Genomic DNA, 17,268 nt, shown 5'->3' with positions numbered 1-17,268 from the left:
CACTGAATTAAATACACATTTTTCCAGCATATAGTAAAAAAAATTCCTAGATTTTACACAAAAATTACTTGAAGAAAAATATTTAAATAATGCGCTAATAGCGATTAACTAAACGATGTTAAAATATAATTAGCAAATATTCTACGAAAAAGTGATCATGTGCAGAAAAGTAATGACGAGCCGAAATTACTGTTAAAAACTAATGTGACTTTTCTTCAATAAATAAAATTATACCTAAAAGGAAAGGACGTTCCTCTAAACAAATAAAAGGAAGCGAACGAAAAATAAAGTAAATGAAAGGGATATATTCTTCTCATATTATAAATATTTCTCTAAACTGAGATAAAAAAAAAAAAAAAAAAAAAAAAAAAAACCTTTTCCACTGACCTCTGGATTCACTGAAATCCATTAAACATTGAAAGATCAAGTACTACAAAGAAATGGAGTCACCTAATCGGGCAGATCTAGTGTGGTTTTAAAGCATGGTGAAATTTTTTTTTTGCCAGAAAGAAAAAAACTAAGCAAATGGACCAGAAATAATCAAATGCTCTAATTTTAAGGCAGTAATACAAGGACAAGCAAAAATACGCAGTTTTAAAGGGCTTTTAATGGCGCTACGCCCCTCACCACTAAAAAGAGGTACTTGATATTCCCTTGATTTACAATGCACATTTAGAAATAGAAAAAAAAAATTCAATAAAAAACGTGGCTACAATAACAAAGATTGTGGCCAAGCAGTAATGGTAAATAAAAATGCAGACTGCATGGTACAAGATTTTTTGGAATCCAATTCACATCTTACTTTTTAAATCTGATCAGACTATTGTAATCCCAGAGAAAAAAAATGAAAAGCTTTTGTGCTCACATTTTCTTCTCACATTTACAAATTTAACATTGAAAGGCAAAGTCAAAATAAACTCCAATAACAATACAAAAATATAAATATAACAAACATCATCTTGCCCAAATTCTAAAAACACATATTATGTATTCTTAACAGTTTAAATTAAATGTGCATTGTTTGACGCTCTAAAAAGTAAATCTCACAGTGCATATTTCATATCGTAAGTAAAAAATTTAAACACAGGGCTGCAACTTAATCACAAACTACTTATTTAAAATAACTTTTCCACTAATATTGCTTAAATATAAACATGCTAAATAAAATACTGAAACTCTAGTTTGTAAATCAAGCATGCAAGCTCAGCAACTTACAATTACAAAATCCTTTTTCAAATAAATGAATTTAAATTACAAGTTCACTACACAAATGAGTAGCCTATATGTACAATGAAAATCAATATTGTTTTGTCTTTTATAAAAGAAATACACTTACTCGGAAAATTCACCACAAATCCAAGCAGCTGCATAAAGTACTTCAGCAATGCTATTCCTGTCAGAGTTTCCTTGAAGAAACTGAGCATTCTTCAGTAAAATGGCCTAGAACGAATTTTAAACTTAGTTCGAACTATTTCTAACAATCTCACCACTTGAATATATAAGAAATACGCATATGCATAAAAATATTCACATAACTCATGCCCAAAGCTTTGATCAAATAAGCTTATTGATAATATCTTACCTTTTACATATCTTCTGTAGTAGAAACTAAACCAAGGACAAGATATTATCTTACAAATTAGATGAATACAGAGTAGCCTTAATAAGAAGAAATTAATTCCAGTTGATTTTGAACTTCATTTGAATGAAAGATGTAAAATGCTAAAAATTATCCAATATCATGACAAACGCTCATAAGTAGAGATTAAAAAAAGCCAAGCGTACTAAAAATAAAGTCATTTTTTTTAACTAAAACCTTTTTCCCTTTTGTTAACTTTTTTAATTCTATCAAATTCACTGCAAAACTCTATCAACATGAACTGGCTTAAATGACCATGCTTTGTATTTATGAAAGCAGTCATTTATTTCCGAAATTACTATGCAATGACTAGTAAAACAACGCATAGTGTTGCGATGCCATTGCATTATTTCTCTTGGATCGCAACTGTGACGTCACAGCCCTTACGACGAAGAGTTAAAGGGATGTGATGAGGTATCTGTTCTGTCATTACGACATTATATAATATCCGATGAAAAAGACGCAACGGCGTAGTTCTGTTTTGTGTGGTGTTGCTTGTGTTCATGTTAATAAAGTTATTTTAATTTATAAGAAATGAGCATATCTATTTCCTATAACCTTGCATAAGATATTTACAGAACCTTAGGTTACAGTTGTAACAAATAGTATAAAATAGCAGAGTAAAATTCCTTTTCATTTCCATCATAATAAACCACATACATGTAAACCAATAATTTTACTTCATAATATCAATTAAACTAAAGTGAAATTCTGATAAAAGCACTCCTCATCAGCACAACCTTAAAACTTCATTTAGAAGGAGTTAAGAATTGAACAAGTGTCATTAATATAGTAATACGTGGGGGGGGGGGAGGGGGGCAGATCCAATAATTAAAAAAAAAGCACTTTAGTTTCAGTAAAAATTTCAATTTATATCAACATTTGAAGGAAAAAAACATCATTCGAGTTGATTTTGAAATGTTACAATACAACAAATTTTGAAATGTTTTATGAAATCTTGTTGCATTCAGTAATAGCATAGTACATCTTAAGTAACTGCTCATTTGAAGACAGCTGAGGTCGGCGATTCAGGTAAGGGTCTTTCAATTCCTCCTACATATGTATAATTACTTTCTAAAGAGAAATTTATAAACGCCATATAATTTATAAGATAATGTTCAGGTTCAGTTAGAATATTTGCAATATTACTTTTCATTTTAACATCACAACTAAACTAACTTTCAATACCCTCATGGTCAATTTGGCGAATATATATTATTTTATTAATTGTAGTCATTAGCTTCAATCATGTTTTTATAAATAAAAATTTATTAGGTTTAGATCGTTTTAATTTTAAATTCTTTCAATCATAGTATATCTTAAGTAACTGCTCAATTGAAGACAGCCGAGGTCGGCGATTCAGGTCAGAATCATTGTATTCTATGATTACCATTTACTGCTGTTAAATAGATTTAAATTCCCTTGAGCATTGCCTACCAAGTTTACTAAAAATGAAGATGTGATAAATTTTTGATTGTGTTTTTCTTCATAAATATCAGTATATTAAGTTCAAATTATTTTTATTCCATAAATGTAAGCTTTAATAAGTGTAGATTATTTAAATAAAATTAAACCATTCCTCATGGAAATGTTAAGAATGTAAAGTTTATTAAGTTCTTAATGTCTTTGAACTGCTTTTAAAGTTAATCATTCTAAAATAAGTGCATAATTAGATAGCGTCATTTGCTTAAATCTTCCGTTTTTAAGTATAAAAATTTATTAAGTCAAATTATTTTTCCAAATTCTTAGAATCAGTTTCATTTCAAGTTTTCTATAAAATATATATGATTTCTTAGTCACTGTAGATTTTAATATTTCTGCAATTTACACTAAAGAATAATTCAAAAATTAGATCATTGATTTAAATTTTAAAAACAAGACTACCAGAAGAAAAAAAAAACACTGAGAAAGGCTTTCAATTTTCGCGTTTGTATACACAAGAAATAATTATTAACACAAATACATGCTTCATAATTATTATAGAAATAAAGTTCCTTTTTGTGTCATAAAATTTTTATATGTACAAAGAATGGTAATTATTCAAATATTTCAAAATATTTTTTATCTCTGATTTGCTTTGATATATTTCTAAATTAAATCAATTATATTATATATTATATATATACACACACAAAGTAACACTTAGGTAGTATTTAAAAACATACACTACCATTCAATAGCTAACATGTAACATGAAAGTCTTACCTAAAATTATTTTATTACAGTTTCAAATATGATTCTAATGAAAATTTAAAATTTATCAAGCTAATTAAAAATATTGCAGTAAATTATTAGAGAAAATTTAAATTGAAACATACACATGTTTAAATAATTATTCTCCTTGCATGTTACATGGTGCCTATTGAATAGTAATGTATTTTTTTTTTTTTTTTTTTACAGCTATGAATGCTATGCTATTCATTCGTGTATTAATTGTGAAATAAAATTTCACTGTCACTCACCATTTGAGAAACAGCAAAATTTCTGATTGCTTGGACTCTAATAGCAACATCAAGCATTTGTGATGCTATCACAGAGCCATGTTTAGTTCCATCAATCCTTGTCAATTCCACCAGTATACTTACATACCTGAAGATAAAAATTCCACAAGGTAAAATAATGCAATACTTGATCTATTATATTATTTATGATAGTGACGCAATTTTAACTCTTATATATTTATCAATATACTAGAAGGTAATTTTAGAAAATATCATTAAGGCCATTTATTTTTTAAATAAGTTTTCACAAATAAAAAAAAAACTGTATTAAGAAATATACCCGAATTGTAGATACGATCATCTAATACTATTGAGATTAAATCAAAGAATGAGATTTTTTTTTAAAAAAAATTGATGGGTTTTAATTCTTATATTAGAGAAATTCCATTGTTAGCTCAATTTTAAAGGATCAAAAAAGGAATATTTATATTTTGTAATGGGGGTGGGGTGGGGTATCCCAAAGAATAACTAGCACACAGCTAAATTAAAAAAAATCTAAATAAATAACAAAAAATCCAATGCAGCTTCTTTCTCCTTGTTAATGCATCTAAAAAAACTTAAAATTCACTTGATTTTCTCTCTATATCGCTCTTTACGCCAAGATGAAAGAACATAAAAAAGGGATATCAAGCAAACTACAACTATTTTGCAAATAAATATCAACTTGGTACATCAGATTAAAGCACGCGTATTTAACATCTGATATTCTTCCTCTAATTTAAATGATCATGCAAAATATCAAGTCATTGCTATAAGTAGATTTTAACTTCTCAGTAGTGGCATTCGTGCATCGAAATATAATATTTTTCATCTTATAATCTAAGTATACATAGACGTTATTATTGGTCCCTTTTTTTCTTTCTTTCTTTTTGCATTAAGTAAACATTTCAAGTGCTCTTATATGCCCCTGAATTGATACTACAATTCATTTTCAAAAAGAAAAAAAAAACGATAATATATGATTATATAATAGATAAAACAAAACAATTAAGATGTTAAAGGACAATAAATTTTGCTGAAATGCATTTTCAAAGTCATAAATTGAAACAACTCGTAATTGAACATTTGTATGACAATTTTGTTAAAAGATCGTTAACCTTAAAATGGTATGTTTTGTTTGAATGTATGGTGAATGATGCCAAAATAATATCTAGTGATTCCGTATAATATTCTTTGTACATAATAAAATTAACAATTATACGAACAAGCAATGGACAATTAAATAGGAAAATTAAATGAATTCAATTATTTTTCGCCTTAATTAGGATCCAAAGTTAAATTTATTTTTAGAAATCTAGCAATATATATATTTAATATTATGTAAAAAAAAAAAAAGAAGAATTACAAATTTAAGTAATTTACGATATCTCCAAAGGATATTTTTATTTTTTCCCCAACCAACGTATTCGTAGAATATTTGCAAAATCGCAGCATAAGATGCAAGTTTCTACGCAGTGATACCTAATAAAGAAAGGGGGAGGGGCAGTTAACAAGCACCATTCTGCTGCGGTTTTTCATATAAGGAAATTAAAAGAAAAAGTGTCTACAGCCACTCTAAATGAAACAATCTGTACTAAAAATTTCAGTACCTAAAAAGTACCTTTTCATAAGGAATGAACTACATATTTATGATTGAATTAACTTTAAAATTTCTCTATCAATACTTTTTTTATTGACAGAATAAGCATGAACAAGATATTCAAAATCCAAATTTTAGTTAATATACATTGATTACATCTGAAGATAATTTGCATTTTTATTAAGAGATTGTCCTCCATATTTGATACATAAGCTCCTTGCTTTAGTTTAAAAGTCCATAAAATTCTTTTAAATTATCATAAATACAAACTATCTTTAAAGATATAATCTACATGCTGTAATCAATTACTAATTGATGCATGACAAAGTTTCACTTCGTCAAAAAATTGTGGAAATATAGAGATTCCCTTCCAGCAAAAGGAAATTCAAGAATTAGTTTTGTTCCAACTGCTTGAATCAACACTGTAGTCAAAGTTTTAAAAAAATAATCACAGGTTTGCTGTGTGAAAGAAAGATATAAAATAAAATAGATCTTTCGTTTTTTACTTTTCTTTGTGTATACTTTGTTACAAGCAGAAAAATAATAATTATGTTTTTCACAAATGCCGATTCGTTTTCATCTGCATGTATGTATATAACTTGTTATGAACAGGGAATAATAATTTAACATTTTAATGCAAGAATTTAATTATGTCCTATGGTTTACTTAAATATATATTTAAATATTTTTATGTAATGCACCTTAATATATAAAATATAAAAATTATTAGGATCTGAAAATTTTAATGCATCTTAAATTTAAATTATTCATTACATTATTCATTACTAAATTATTCATTACATTATTCATTACTAAATTAGAAAGTCTTAAATCTTTTCCATTATTAAAGAATTTTTTACCTAATACATTTTTAATAAATATAAGGGACATTAACTTAAACTTCATTACATACTAAAATTTTTAGGATATTTACATTTCATGTAATCTTCAAAACCTATCTCATACATCCTTATTCGCTATGTAATCTAATCAGATCTAATACATCCTTATTTGCTATTTTCATTTGAATTTTCAAATTCATTTTGTGGTCTCATTACAATTACTATAATTTCAAGGAAGACTTTAATGTAGTTAAGACAACTACGGTTATTACTTCAAATATATGGCTGATGACACAACTCTTCATCATAGGATAATTATTTATAAGTTACATTTATTGAATTCGAACTCTTGCATGTTAAATATTCGAAAATTTTGAGTAAAAATGGCAAGTTTCTCGACAAAGTTAATAGGTATGCTTCATGTATAATCTTGTAGAGTTCATAAAAGCTAATTAAGGAGAAAATAAGCAAGTTTCTTCATATTCTATCATAAAGAAAGAGAAACAAAAATACCAAAAAATGTAGAAATAGAAAATCAAACAATGAAACTTATTAATCAGATCTGATATGAATATTATGGAAGATACAAACGAACTATTTATTTTTTCTTATGATATAAGATCTCGACATATAGCATATAAAAAGTAAATTAATAAAATCGCATATAAAATTTCATTGCATCAATTTTTTGAACTACAATAAACAAAATTTAATCAATAGTGCAAAATGAATATTTGGTCATTTGCCTGATTTTTTAATTAAATCGATATTGAAATAGATACAAAAAAAAATGTGAAGATAAGTAAAATCTTATTTTATTTAGTTCCCTAGCTCTAATAAAATGTAGAAAAAATATACCGATTGCAGAGAAATTTGCTTCCTCATAGTTTATGCATTTAGCTTCCATATAAACCAAAAAGGCGTCAGAATACTATAAACCCTATTAAAATATTTTATATCCCGATGCTACTTTTGACAGCAGGTAGTACATTTCAGCTAAAAACTGAAATTAAAAATAATTATGTTATTTTAACTTTAAAGTTCTCTTTCATGGACTTAATCTAAATCAAATCATATCTAACTATGCAAAAATCAAATTGAAAAATTGATAATAAAATAATTCAGAAAATAAAAGTTTAAATAAAAAGTTCTTGTTTAATGGAGGAAATTTTCAGAGTTTGTTCAATCTTTTTTTAATGCAATATATCAGAGATTTAGTTTATGAAGAGTATTCTTGAAAAACTACACATAATATACATAAATAAATATTCATGTAAAAAATGCTAATTTGTAGCAAGAAAATCATTTCTGATACTTTTATTCGTTTATTTGCTTATTTATTCAGCTTAGAGTACTAAATACCGCACAACTTCATTAATATAGTTTATTTATAATGATTGGAGAGCATATGTTATCTAGGAAATCAAATATTTATATTCTCATTTTTTACAAATCTGCTGTAGGAATCATTTTAATATGGCAAATACAGGAACGGCGCAAATTTTAAAATTTCTTTCGCATTAAAACGCAGATTTTTCGGAAACCCAACTGGCAAATTACTCAATTCATAACTAAGCCAAGCAATTCTTGCAAAGTTTGCATCAATTTAAAAGGGCTTCTCCCACAAAATAATTCTTAGGGTTTAAATTAATTAAATTATTTTGTCACTGTATTTGACTGATATGCATTTTATAAATTTATTTTGGTCAAACTGTAATAAAAAGAAAAGAAAACGGAGGAGCATGATCTCACCATTCAAAATTTGTAATATATTGATAATTGTTTTGTGAACAAATATCAATAATTTTAGAAAGCAATTCATCACGATATTGAGCTCCTTCAGCTTTATCCATATGAGACATCAACTTTTTCACTATTTCCATTAAATTTTTCTTTGAAACCTATGAAGAATAAGTACATTGAAAGAACATAATTCAAAGTCTGACATAATTATGTAATACATTAAATCAGAAAAGATAATGTAAAATGATGAATAAAACACTAACTACACTAATATACGAGGGGTAATCCAAAAAATTACAAGCAGCAGTATTTGGAAGGTAGAAATTGTGGATGGAAATATTGTTATCCAGAGAGGAGACAGATGGCGCTAGTTGTCTTAGACAGGCCGTTCGAGCAGATAGTGTTAGTACTGAGACCAGAAACAGCGACCGTAATGGCAAAACAGCTAGAGAATTGGCCTAGAACAGAGATGCGAGTCGTTATACGATTTCTATGGGTTAAGAATGTGTCCCCATCAGACATTCACAGACAAATCGTTGAAGTGTGCGGGGACGAAGCAATCAGTAAACAACAGGTGGCGAAATGGTGTCGTTCTTTTGAAGCGGGAAGAGAGAAAGTGGGAAGCCGCAATATGGAATCGAGGGGACGTCCAACTTCTGCAACATCCGAACTAAACACGGCACGTGTTGAAGAAATGATCCAAAGGGATCGACGAGTAACTATGCGTGACATCGCCGCACAGCTTGGAATGAGCCAAGGTATGGTATGAGGTATGGCGCATCGTTACGTTGTGGATGTGTTGCGACATTCCAAAGTTTGTGCTCAAAGGGTTTTACGTGCATTAACTGAGGAGCATAAAGCCATTCGAATGATGTGCAGCCTCACATTTCTTCAGCGATATCACGCACACGGCCAAAATTCATTGATCACATCGTTACTGGGGACGAAACATGGTTGCATCCTTTCACATCCACATCCAACACAGCCACAACGGAGTGGAAGCACGCTGGATCACCGACGAGGAAGAAGTTTAAGGTAGCACACTCTACCGGCAAAGTTATGGCAATCGTTTTCTGGGATACGTGTGGTGTTATGCTAATCGAGTATCTGGAGCGTGGCCATACCATTAATGCCAACCGTTACTGTGGCATCTTAACAAAATTGCGTGAAGCCATCTGACGCAAACGTCCTGGATTGCTGACAGAAGGTGTCATTCTCCTGCATGATAATGCCCGGCTCCATACAGCTCGCCAGACAGCGATTGCTGGAAACGTTTAAGTGGGAGGTCTCTAGCCACTCCCTATACAGCCCCGATTTGGCTCCCAGTGACTATTTTCTTTTTCCGGCATTGAAGAAACATTTATTCGAAACAAGGTTCATATCAGACGAGGATGTCCAAAAAGGTGCTGACGAGGTGCCAAAAAGGTTGCTCAAAGCCAAGACGAGTTAAACAAATTGGTCCAGCGGTGTGATAAATGCCTAAACAGGTTTGGTGATAATGTAGAGAAGTGACCGCTACACATGTCTCTTAATTACCATTTGTATCTTGTGCCTATTGTAAATAAAGCATTTTTCCTTTGCTTTGTAAACTTTTTTTGGATCACCCCTCGTAGTCACATTAATATAAAAGGAAAATATTCAAGTCCATTCCAGTTCATATAACTATTAAACCAAGTCAATTATTGTCATGAACGCAGTGTCTAAGCCCAAGAAAATGTCTTTGTGCCACACATTAAGATATTTTGTAGTGCTTTTAGTAAATTCAAGAGTTAATGAAATTGTATCTTAAAAACTATCAACAATAAAATCAAAATTTTCTTTGGAAAGTTTAATATCATTCAATGAAGTAGTTTAATGCCAAATGCTTGCACTGACGGTTTTACGTTTGCAGATAAATTCTTCATAGTAGTTGTCTGACTATATGAAATTCGTATGCTTTTACCGACATAATACATATTCGTTAATCCATTAAAATTACACTTCGCATTTTTGTTTTATTCCTCACGTATAAATAATAAAATGACTAACTTTTGTTTTGAGTATTTTAGCGAGTGTTGTAATAATTTATCATATTTTTTTTGCTAAATTATTTTCCTCTATCATTCTCGACAACTTTGTGACTGAAATTTTTGTCTCTTCAATAGGGACGTTATGTGCTTAGTCGTGTAACGTATATCCATTTTTTACTAAAACTAGATATTGTAAAGAAAGGAGAAAATGGCTACCTTTAAATTAAAAACAGAAAATGGTTCGACATTAATATTTCATATGCATACAAATGCAAAAAACCATGATTTGTTTTCATAAAACTAGTTTAAGGTTCAACAGAGGTTATTAGAAATGGACTCTTAACTTTGATTCTCGGTGAAATGTGAAAGCGCGATCTTCAGCACATGTACACACTTACTCTAAAGGCATGCCATACTGAATAAATAGTACCACTTTTTTTTACTGCCATATTGAATATAATAGTACCACTTTTTTTACAAGTCTAAAAGAAAATTTTTGATGCAGTTTTTTTTCCCCCGTTAGCATTAATATTTATTGAATTAGGACAGCTGAACAATAAATTCATCTAAAATATTTAATATAATAATAATAATGTTAAAATATTAGCAAATATAATCTTTCTTTTTTTAAAAATTAATTCCTCAACTATCATTGGACTCCAGATATTATTCATTCATATTTAGAATTTTTGCTAACACAGTTTATCCTTTTAAAATAACTAGAATTATGCTATTAAAATCTACAGTAATAATCTAGTTTTGTATTGAGTTTAAACTGAATACATAATATCTGCTGATAAATTCAAAACTGCAAACAAATCTGATTAAGAACGAACTTATTTCACTTTTAATTACAATTGTTATTAATATTATTCTGTATTACCACTGCAGTAAATATTTGGCTTTATTAAATTAATGGAAAATTTTATCAGGACATAAAATGATTATTTTTTTCATTAAGACTGAAAAATACGCCTATTTAAGAATTCGTTACTTTAATTCATTATTTTTCAATTTATTAACTATTTTGATATTTTATTTTTCATTAAAATAAATAACATTTTCTTTAATATTTATTACCCAACTCTCCATATTGATGTTCCATGAACAATTAAACATTTAACAGGGCCTAATTCTTAAGTATATTCTGCATAATTTGCAAAATATACAGGATTATAATATTTTTCATAAACACTTACCATCCCGTACAATAGGTCTAGAGCTCGTAGACGTATTGACTCATCTTTATCATCCAGGCATTGTAAAACTAAATCCTTGTGGGCTTGAACGCTTTTAGGGTGAGTTTTTAAAATTTTTGACATTGCCAAGAGGCCTAAATATTTTACTATAAAAAAGAAATTATATAAGAATTATAAATTAGTAAGATAAGCAAAAATATCATTGAAACATAATTTCATGTTGAATATCACCAGGTAAAAGTTATCAGTTACAAATACAATATTCCCCTTAAAAAGTGTAAAATAGAATAGCCACTTCTTTTTATTATGTTTTCGGAAGTGAATTCAATTCAAAGAAATAAGCTGTTTTTAAAAAAAAATCGGCATTGGCCAGGGCAGACATTTCTTCATGCTGCTAAGTTTCATAATACCGAAATTTGCTCCGAAAAGTAGTATCTGCACTGCAAATAAGTAGACTGCCAATGAAATTAAGCCATGCCTTACAAATAGTCATGGCTGCATATCAACTAAGCTAAAATGTACAGAATAGCATATTTCTATGCAAAAAAACATAAACCCTTTGAAAAATAAAATTCATTTATATCAAAGTGCGGCGGCAGAGGTTTGTCGATGGGGAGGCAAGCCCAATTTCTGTAATTTGGCTTCGAAGTAACTCATAATAACTAATTTTTACATATAATTAAAAAAAAATTAAAATATTACATAACTTTTTTTTATTCAAATACTAACCCCTTCTTTCATTATTAAAAATTTATAAAGTTATTTGTAAAAAATTGTTCTCGGTTTCTTTTACTAACTATCAAAAGATTGTCAACATTTTAGTCTTTTTTTTTTTACGAGATTCTTGATATCTACTCGTTCTGAGATCTAATTTTGGAAAAAATAGTTATATTTCATTCTAGATTGTATTATATAGACAGAAACACAGATTGCGCCAGAATGCCATAGCATGTTCAGTGAACAAATCTATATACTCTTACCATGGAAGCTATATAAAATGAATGTAGAAACTAAATTCAAAGAGTTTTATAAAAGAATGTTTTTAGAAATCCAAAATAATAAATTAAAAAATATTTGATGTTCTCGCCAAAATTCAAATTTTTAAAGTAGTTTCCTACCTAAAATAATTTTGATAAGAATTGCAACAACGAGCAGGAACTCGGATGTATTTCGGATCTGATGCGAATACGCGCGTGTACAAAGCAAAAATTTACTATAGTTTGAACACGAACAATATAGAATGCTGAAAAGATACAAAGATGTTGTTTCTTAAGAAGGTTGAAGAAAATATTTTTTAAATATATGTACAAAGTTGCGATTTTACGTAAGATACGAAAAATGTACTTGTGAAAAGTGAGCTATTTAAATATTAGGTTTCAAATATATTTATTTTTCAATGTGTATTTAGAATTAAAACAGTGGAAGTGGTTCCCCCAAAACGTTATCGCACACTCTGATAAACTTGTCATGTCAGAATACGCCTAACATGGCATTCGTGTATAATAGTTACGAAATATTAACTTTGGTGTTAATTTAGCATTTTTACTGAATCTATCGTGGCATTCGTGTATAATAGTTACGAAATATTAACTTTGGTGTTAATTTAGCATTTTTACTGAATCTATCGTGGCATCCGTGGCGAGTTATTTGGCTTTTAGTTTCTGGCATGCATTAATAGTATTCAAAAATCGAATTTGTGTTTTAGACACGTTTTTCTCAATCGATTGAAACAAAATTGCACTTGTAGTCATAAAATCACATAGAAAATTTAATATATTAATTTATTATAATATTTAAGTCATTGTGTTTTCGAATTATCGAGTTTGCATGTTTCTGAAAGCACAGATCGATAGATAATAAATGGGTGGAATTTTCTCAAAATTTAACAGGAATTTATACTATAGATGTTGAATTTGTGTACCCAATTTTACTGATCTAGCTCCTTTCGTTTTGTAATTATCGTGTTAACTTATATTCGAACAACCGGATAGACGGACTACCCCTGAGCAGACTTTACTCAAAATTTAATAGAAATCTGCAAATTTGATATAAAGAGCATATAGCACATTTCAACGGTCTATCTCAAACAGTTTTTCAGTATCTTTGTCACAGACAGACGGATATTTTCTAAAAGTGTGTTTTTCGAATTCAGAGATGTCTAAAACGTGGAGATTCGTCAGAATCTCGAGTTCAAATTTTTTGTCGATTACTATACTTACACTATACTATGCAAACGAGTTAATGTGTTATATATGAATATTCTATAAATAACTTTTTTAATCTTCATTTCATCAAGGCATCATTATCCAAAATCTATTAAAAATTTAGAAACACTCGAAATTATAAAGATCTTGCTGCGAAGAGTTATTGAAAGAAAAATGAAAAAGAAAAAATTTTAAAATACGTTTCCTGATAACATATTTGCTATTCTGAATGCAGAATCTGAAGAATTTCGGTAGTAATTTATTCAATAAATTTAGCTCTTTTAGTATAGCTCAAAAGCTATCGTACCACATATATTTGTTTTTTGACGTCAATTGAAGTTGGCAATATTCTTTTAGTGTAATAATTTCAGCCTGTAAATTAGATTGTAAAAAACTATATTTTAATATTAAATAAAATTAATTCATAGTCATGGAATTTAGTTATTCCAGTGGTTTATAATGAATTAACATAATTTGGCAACAGCAAAATATCCCTTCTTAGCATGCATATTGCAAAAGAGTGTCCAGAGAAAAGAGTATTTCATTAAATTTAATCTAACCATTCAATAGACTTTAGTCTGAGAAATCTCATGCTGAAATAAATAAAATAAATTTGCCAACTCGTCATGGAAGAAGTAAGATAAAAAAAATTACGATTAATTTTAGAACTATTATTTATTGAACTCTGGATTACGGAAAACTCTATCGCCCTATTCATGTATAATATAAAAGTATATTCATCTAACTCCACTTGCAGGTAATCGAAATACTCAACGAAAACAATTTTTTCTCCTAACCTATGATAACAACTTAGCTGAAAGACAAAGATTAGTCGACAAAAATGCGACGTCTTATTTATTTGTCAGCTTATTGATTATTCTGCTAAATATAGCACAAATTATAAGCTTAATGAGCGACATATAAATCATATCTAAAAATCTGCGGCCTTAACACGTCGGCATTCATCGCATTAAGTTCTTAGTGGACCGATCAAAAATTTCTGGCAAAATGTGATATCTGATTCAACTGTTACCTTTTCGGTTATGTTGCAAAATACAGTACAAATTGTGAACGATAATTGAATCAGATGTCTAAAAATCTGCGGACTTCCAATGCATTTGCCCCCCCCTTGCCTCTCTGGTAACGCCGCCTGTTTATATCTATCAAGATACTAAGAATACGGTAAGAGATATGTCTCATTAATATTATATTATTCAATAATTTCCAATTAATGCTCACTCTAAAAGTAATTTCTAATTATTGAAACTCCGTTTCCACTGTAGCTTCTAAGTTGTAAGAACAACTTATTTTTTTCCATGGGACTAAATACTGTATCGACAAATTCTTTTCAGAAACTATATAAGTTCTGAAACTTTTTCTAGCTCTCTTTCGTGCATTTTGACTTTGTACTCGGTTCTCTGTGCTGCACTCGTCATGGCTTTGACAAGTTGGATAAAAGATAATACAGGTAACAGATAAAAGTTGGATTATTTCTTTCAAATTATGAAGAATAAAAATCGTCAAAGAATTTCCCGATTGTTTCTTCAAATCATATTTTACAAATAACGTAAAACATGTTTTGAAGAAACAGTTGTGGAGTTCTTAAATGAATTTTATTCCTTAGAATTCCATGGATATAGAATAATTTAGAGAATAACAAATCGAGTAAGTTAGCAGAAAGAAAGAAAGGAAGAACGCGTGAGAAAGAATTTCGATTTTATATAGTTTTAGAAGGAATCCTCAAACCTCAGCATTTAGATTTCGTGGGAAAATTAAGAGCCTACACAATTCCGAAATTACAGTAAAGACGGAGTTCAAGCTTAGCTAATCTCACATTCATTTTATATTATATTTATAATGTACCTCATCCCATGCATGAAAGTTGCAAATTTACTGTGAATATCACTTAAAAAATGTTATTTTTCTAAAAAAAAATAAAACTAACAGCATCAAAATACAGTATTATTTTTCAAAGTACATTGTAAATATATTTTCCAACATAACTACATAGAGCAGAATAAAAAATTGAAATTCTACCAAAAATAATTTTGAATTTCTGCTTCTATAATGCCTGGACGATATTTGCAAAACTTAGGTTTTTGAACAATCTAAATCAATTTTTATTGAGTTATATAATCATTTTTTCAAAATTCAGAAATTTTGACTTCAACTGAATAAAATTTTGGTGAAAAGTCGGTCGATCAAATTATTATGAGTCATAGTACATTATATTAATCAACAATTAAGAGGATCAGAAATTCAATACTTTTTATACTTTTTTTAGTCATTTTAAAATAATATGTTTAATACTTCAAATACGAATGCGATTGTACTAATAAGATAATTTATTACTGTTTTTGTCGTTGTAAGCTAAATTTGACAAGTCACTTTGAAACCAAAGACTCGAGATCAAGATTTAGAATTGCACCACAAAAATTCTCATTTAAGGTGCCAATAATTTATACACGTTGTTTGATCATTTCCTTTCTCTTCTCTCTGAAGAAATAGAGTGTTCCAAAAATATTGCGTTAAATTACATCAATTCCATAAGAATAAAATACTTTGAAAGTATAGCTGGATCTCTGCACTGATATGTTAAACTAAGCTTACAAAGACAATGGACTGAAGAATTTCTGTGTATTCAGATAGCAGTCATTTTTTAAAAATAAATACTATTTTTCAGCAAAACAATACTAACATATAATAAAAATTTTAGTTTCTAACCAGGCTTTATTGATTAATCTAAATGTTATGAATTTTTTTTAACTGCGCACATGCACACACATATAAATTAACATCAATTTGAAACAATAAATTTCAAGAAAATACAAACTTACAATTTTGGTCAGAATCTTCAATAAGAATTCGTAACTTTTGAACACAAAGCTACAAGAGGAAAAGGCAAGTTCATGTCACATAAGTTAACCAACATTTTATTAAAAATTTTAGAACGATTATTTTTATATTGATGAATAAAAAGTTCAAAAGAATTCTTTAAAAACTTATTTTAAAAGAATTATAAGCAGAGAAGTCATTGAATAATAACTTGAAATAATTAAATAAACATAAAAGCTATGTGAATATGTAGGTGAATAATTTAAATATAATTATTAAAGTAAAATATTTTGCATTTTTAACAATAAAATAGTGAGCTATAAGTTTAAAAATACCTGAATTGATGCAGAATGATTAGGCATCCCAGATGATATAGAAATCAGAACTGAAGAAAAATAAATTATCAATCAGATAATTCCAATTTTAAATTTATGCCAAAATTATATTCTATGAAACAAAAATTAAGAGAACAAAGTTATCTGCTGCTGTGATTTACAAACAAAAATGTAGGATATAAATGTCTATATTTTAAAAGTTCAGACACTGAAATTTCTATGTCATTATTAAAATAGAATAAAAAACTTATGGTACGGTGGAAAAGTAAATGCATGTAAAGTACTTCTCTAGCTCAAAGTAACAATAATTTAGAATAATTTTTTCAATATATATCATTATTCTAATTTCTGATTATCATTGGCTAGTTTGCGACAAGTACTA

General features: G+C 28.5%; 1 protein-coding gene across 1 annotated transcript in view; it reads right to left on the bottom strand.

Moving 5' to 3' along the window:
* LOC129960193 (AP-3 complex subunit delta-1-like) overlaps positions 1-17,268 on the bottom strand; it is a 95,962-nt gene that overhangs the window by 30,831 nt on the left and 47,863 nt on the right. The window contains exons 10-15 of the mRNA XM_056073414.1: positions 16,887-16,936; positions 16,554-16,602; positions 11,513-11,658; positions 8,314-8,462; positions 4,102-4,228; positions 1,337-1,440 (exon numbers count right to left, since the gene is read on the bottom strand). Of these exons, the coding sequence (XP_055929389.1) occupies positions 1,337-1,440; positions 4,102-4,228; positions 8,314-8,462; positions 11,513-11,658; positions 16,554-16,602; positions 16,887-16,936 (625 nt within the window). The remainder of the gene's footprint in view (positions 1-1,336; positions 1,441-4,101; positions 4,229-8,313; positions 8,463-11,512; positions 11,659-16,553; positions 16,603-16,886; positions 16,937-17,268) is intronic.

The sequence above is a fragment of the Argiope bruennichi genome, chromosome X2 (assembly GCF_947563725.1).
Source record: "Argiope bruennichi chromosome X2, qqArgBrue1.1, whole genome shotgun sequence".
In the NCBI taxonomy this organism is placed as follows: Eukaryota; Metazoa; Arthropoda; class Arachnida; order Araneae; family Araneidae; genus Argiope; species Argiope bruennichi.
This window is presented reverse-complemented; position numbering and strand designations above follow the sequence as displayed.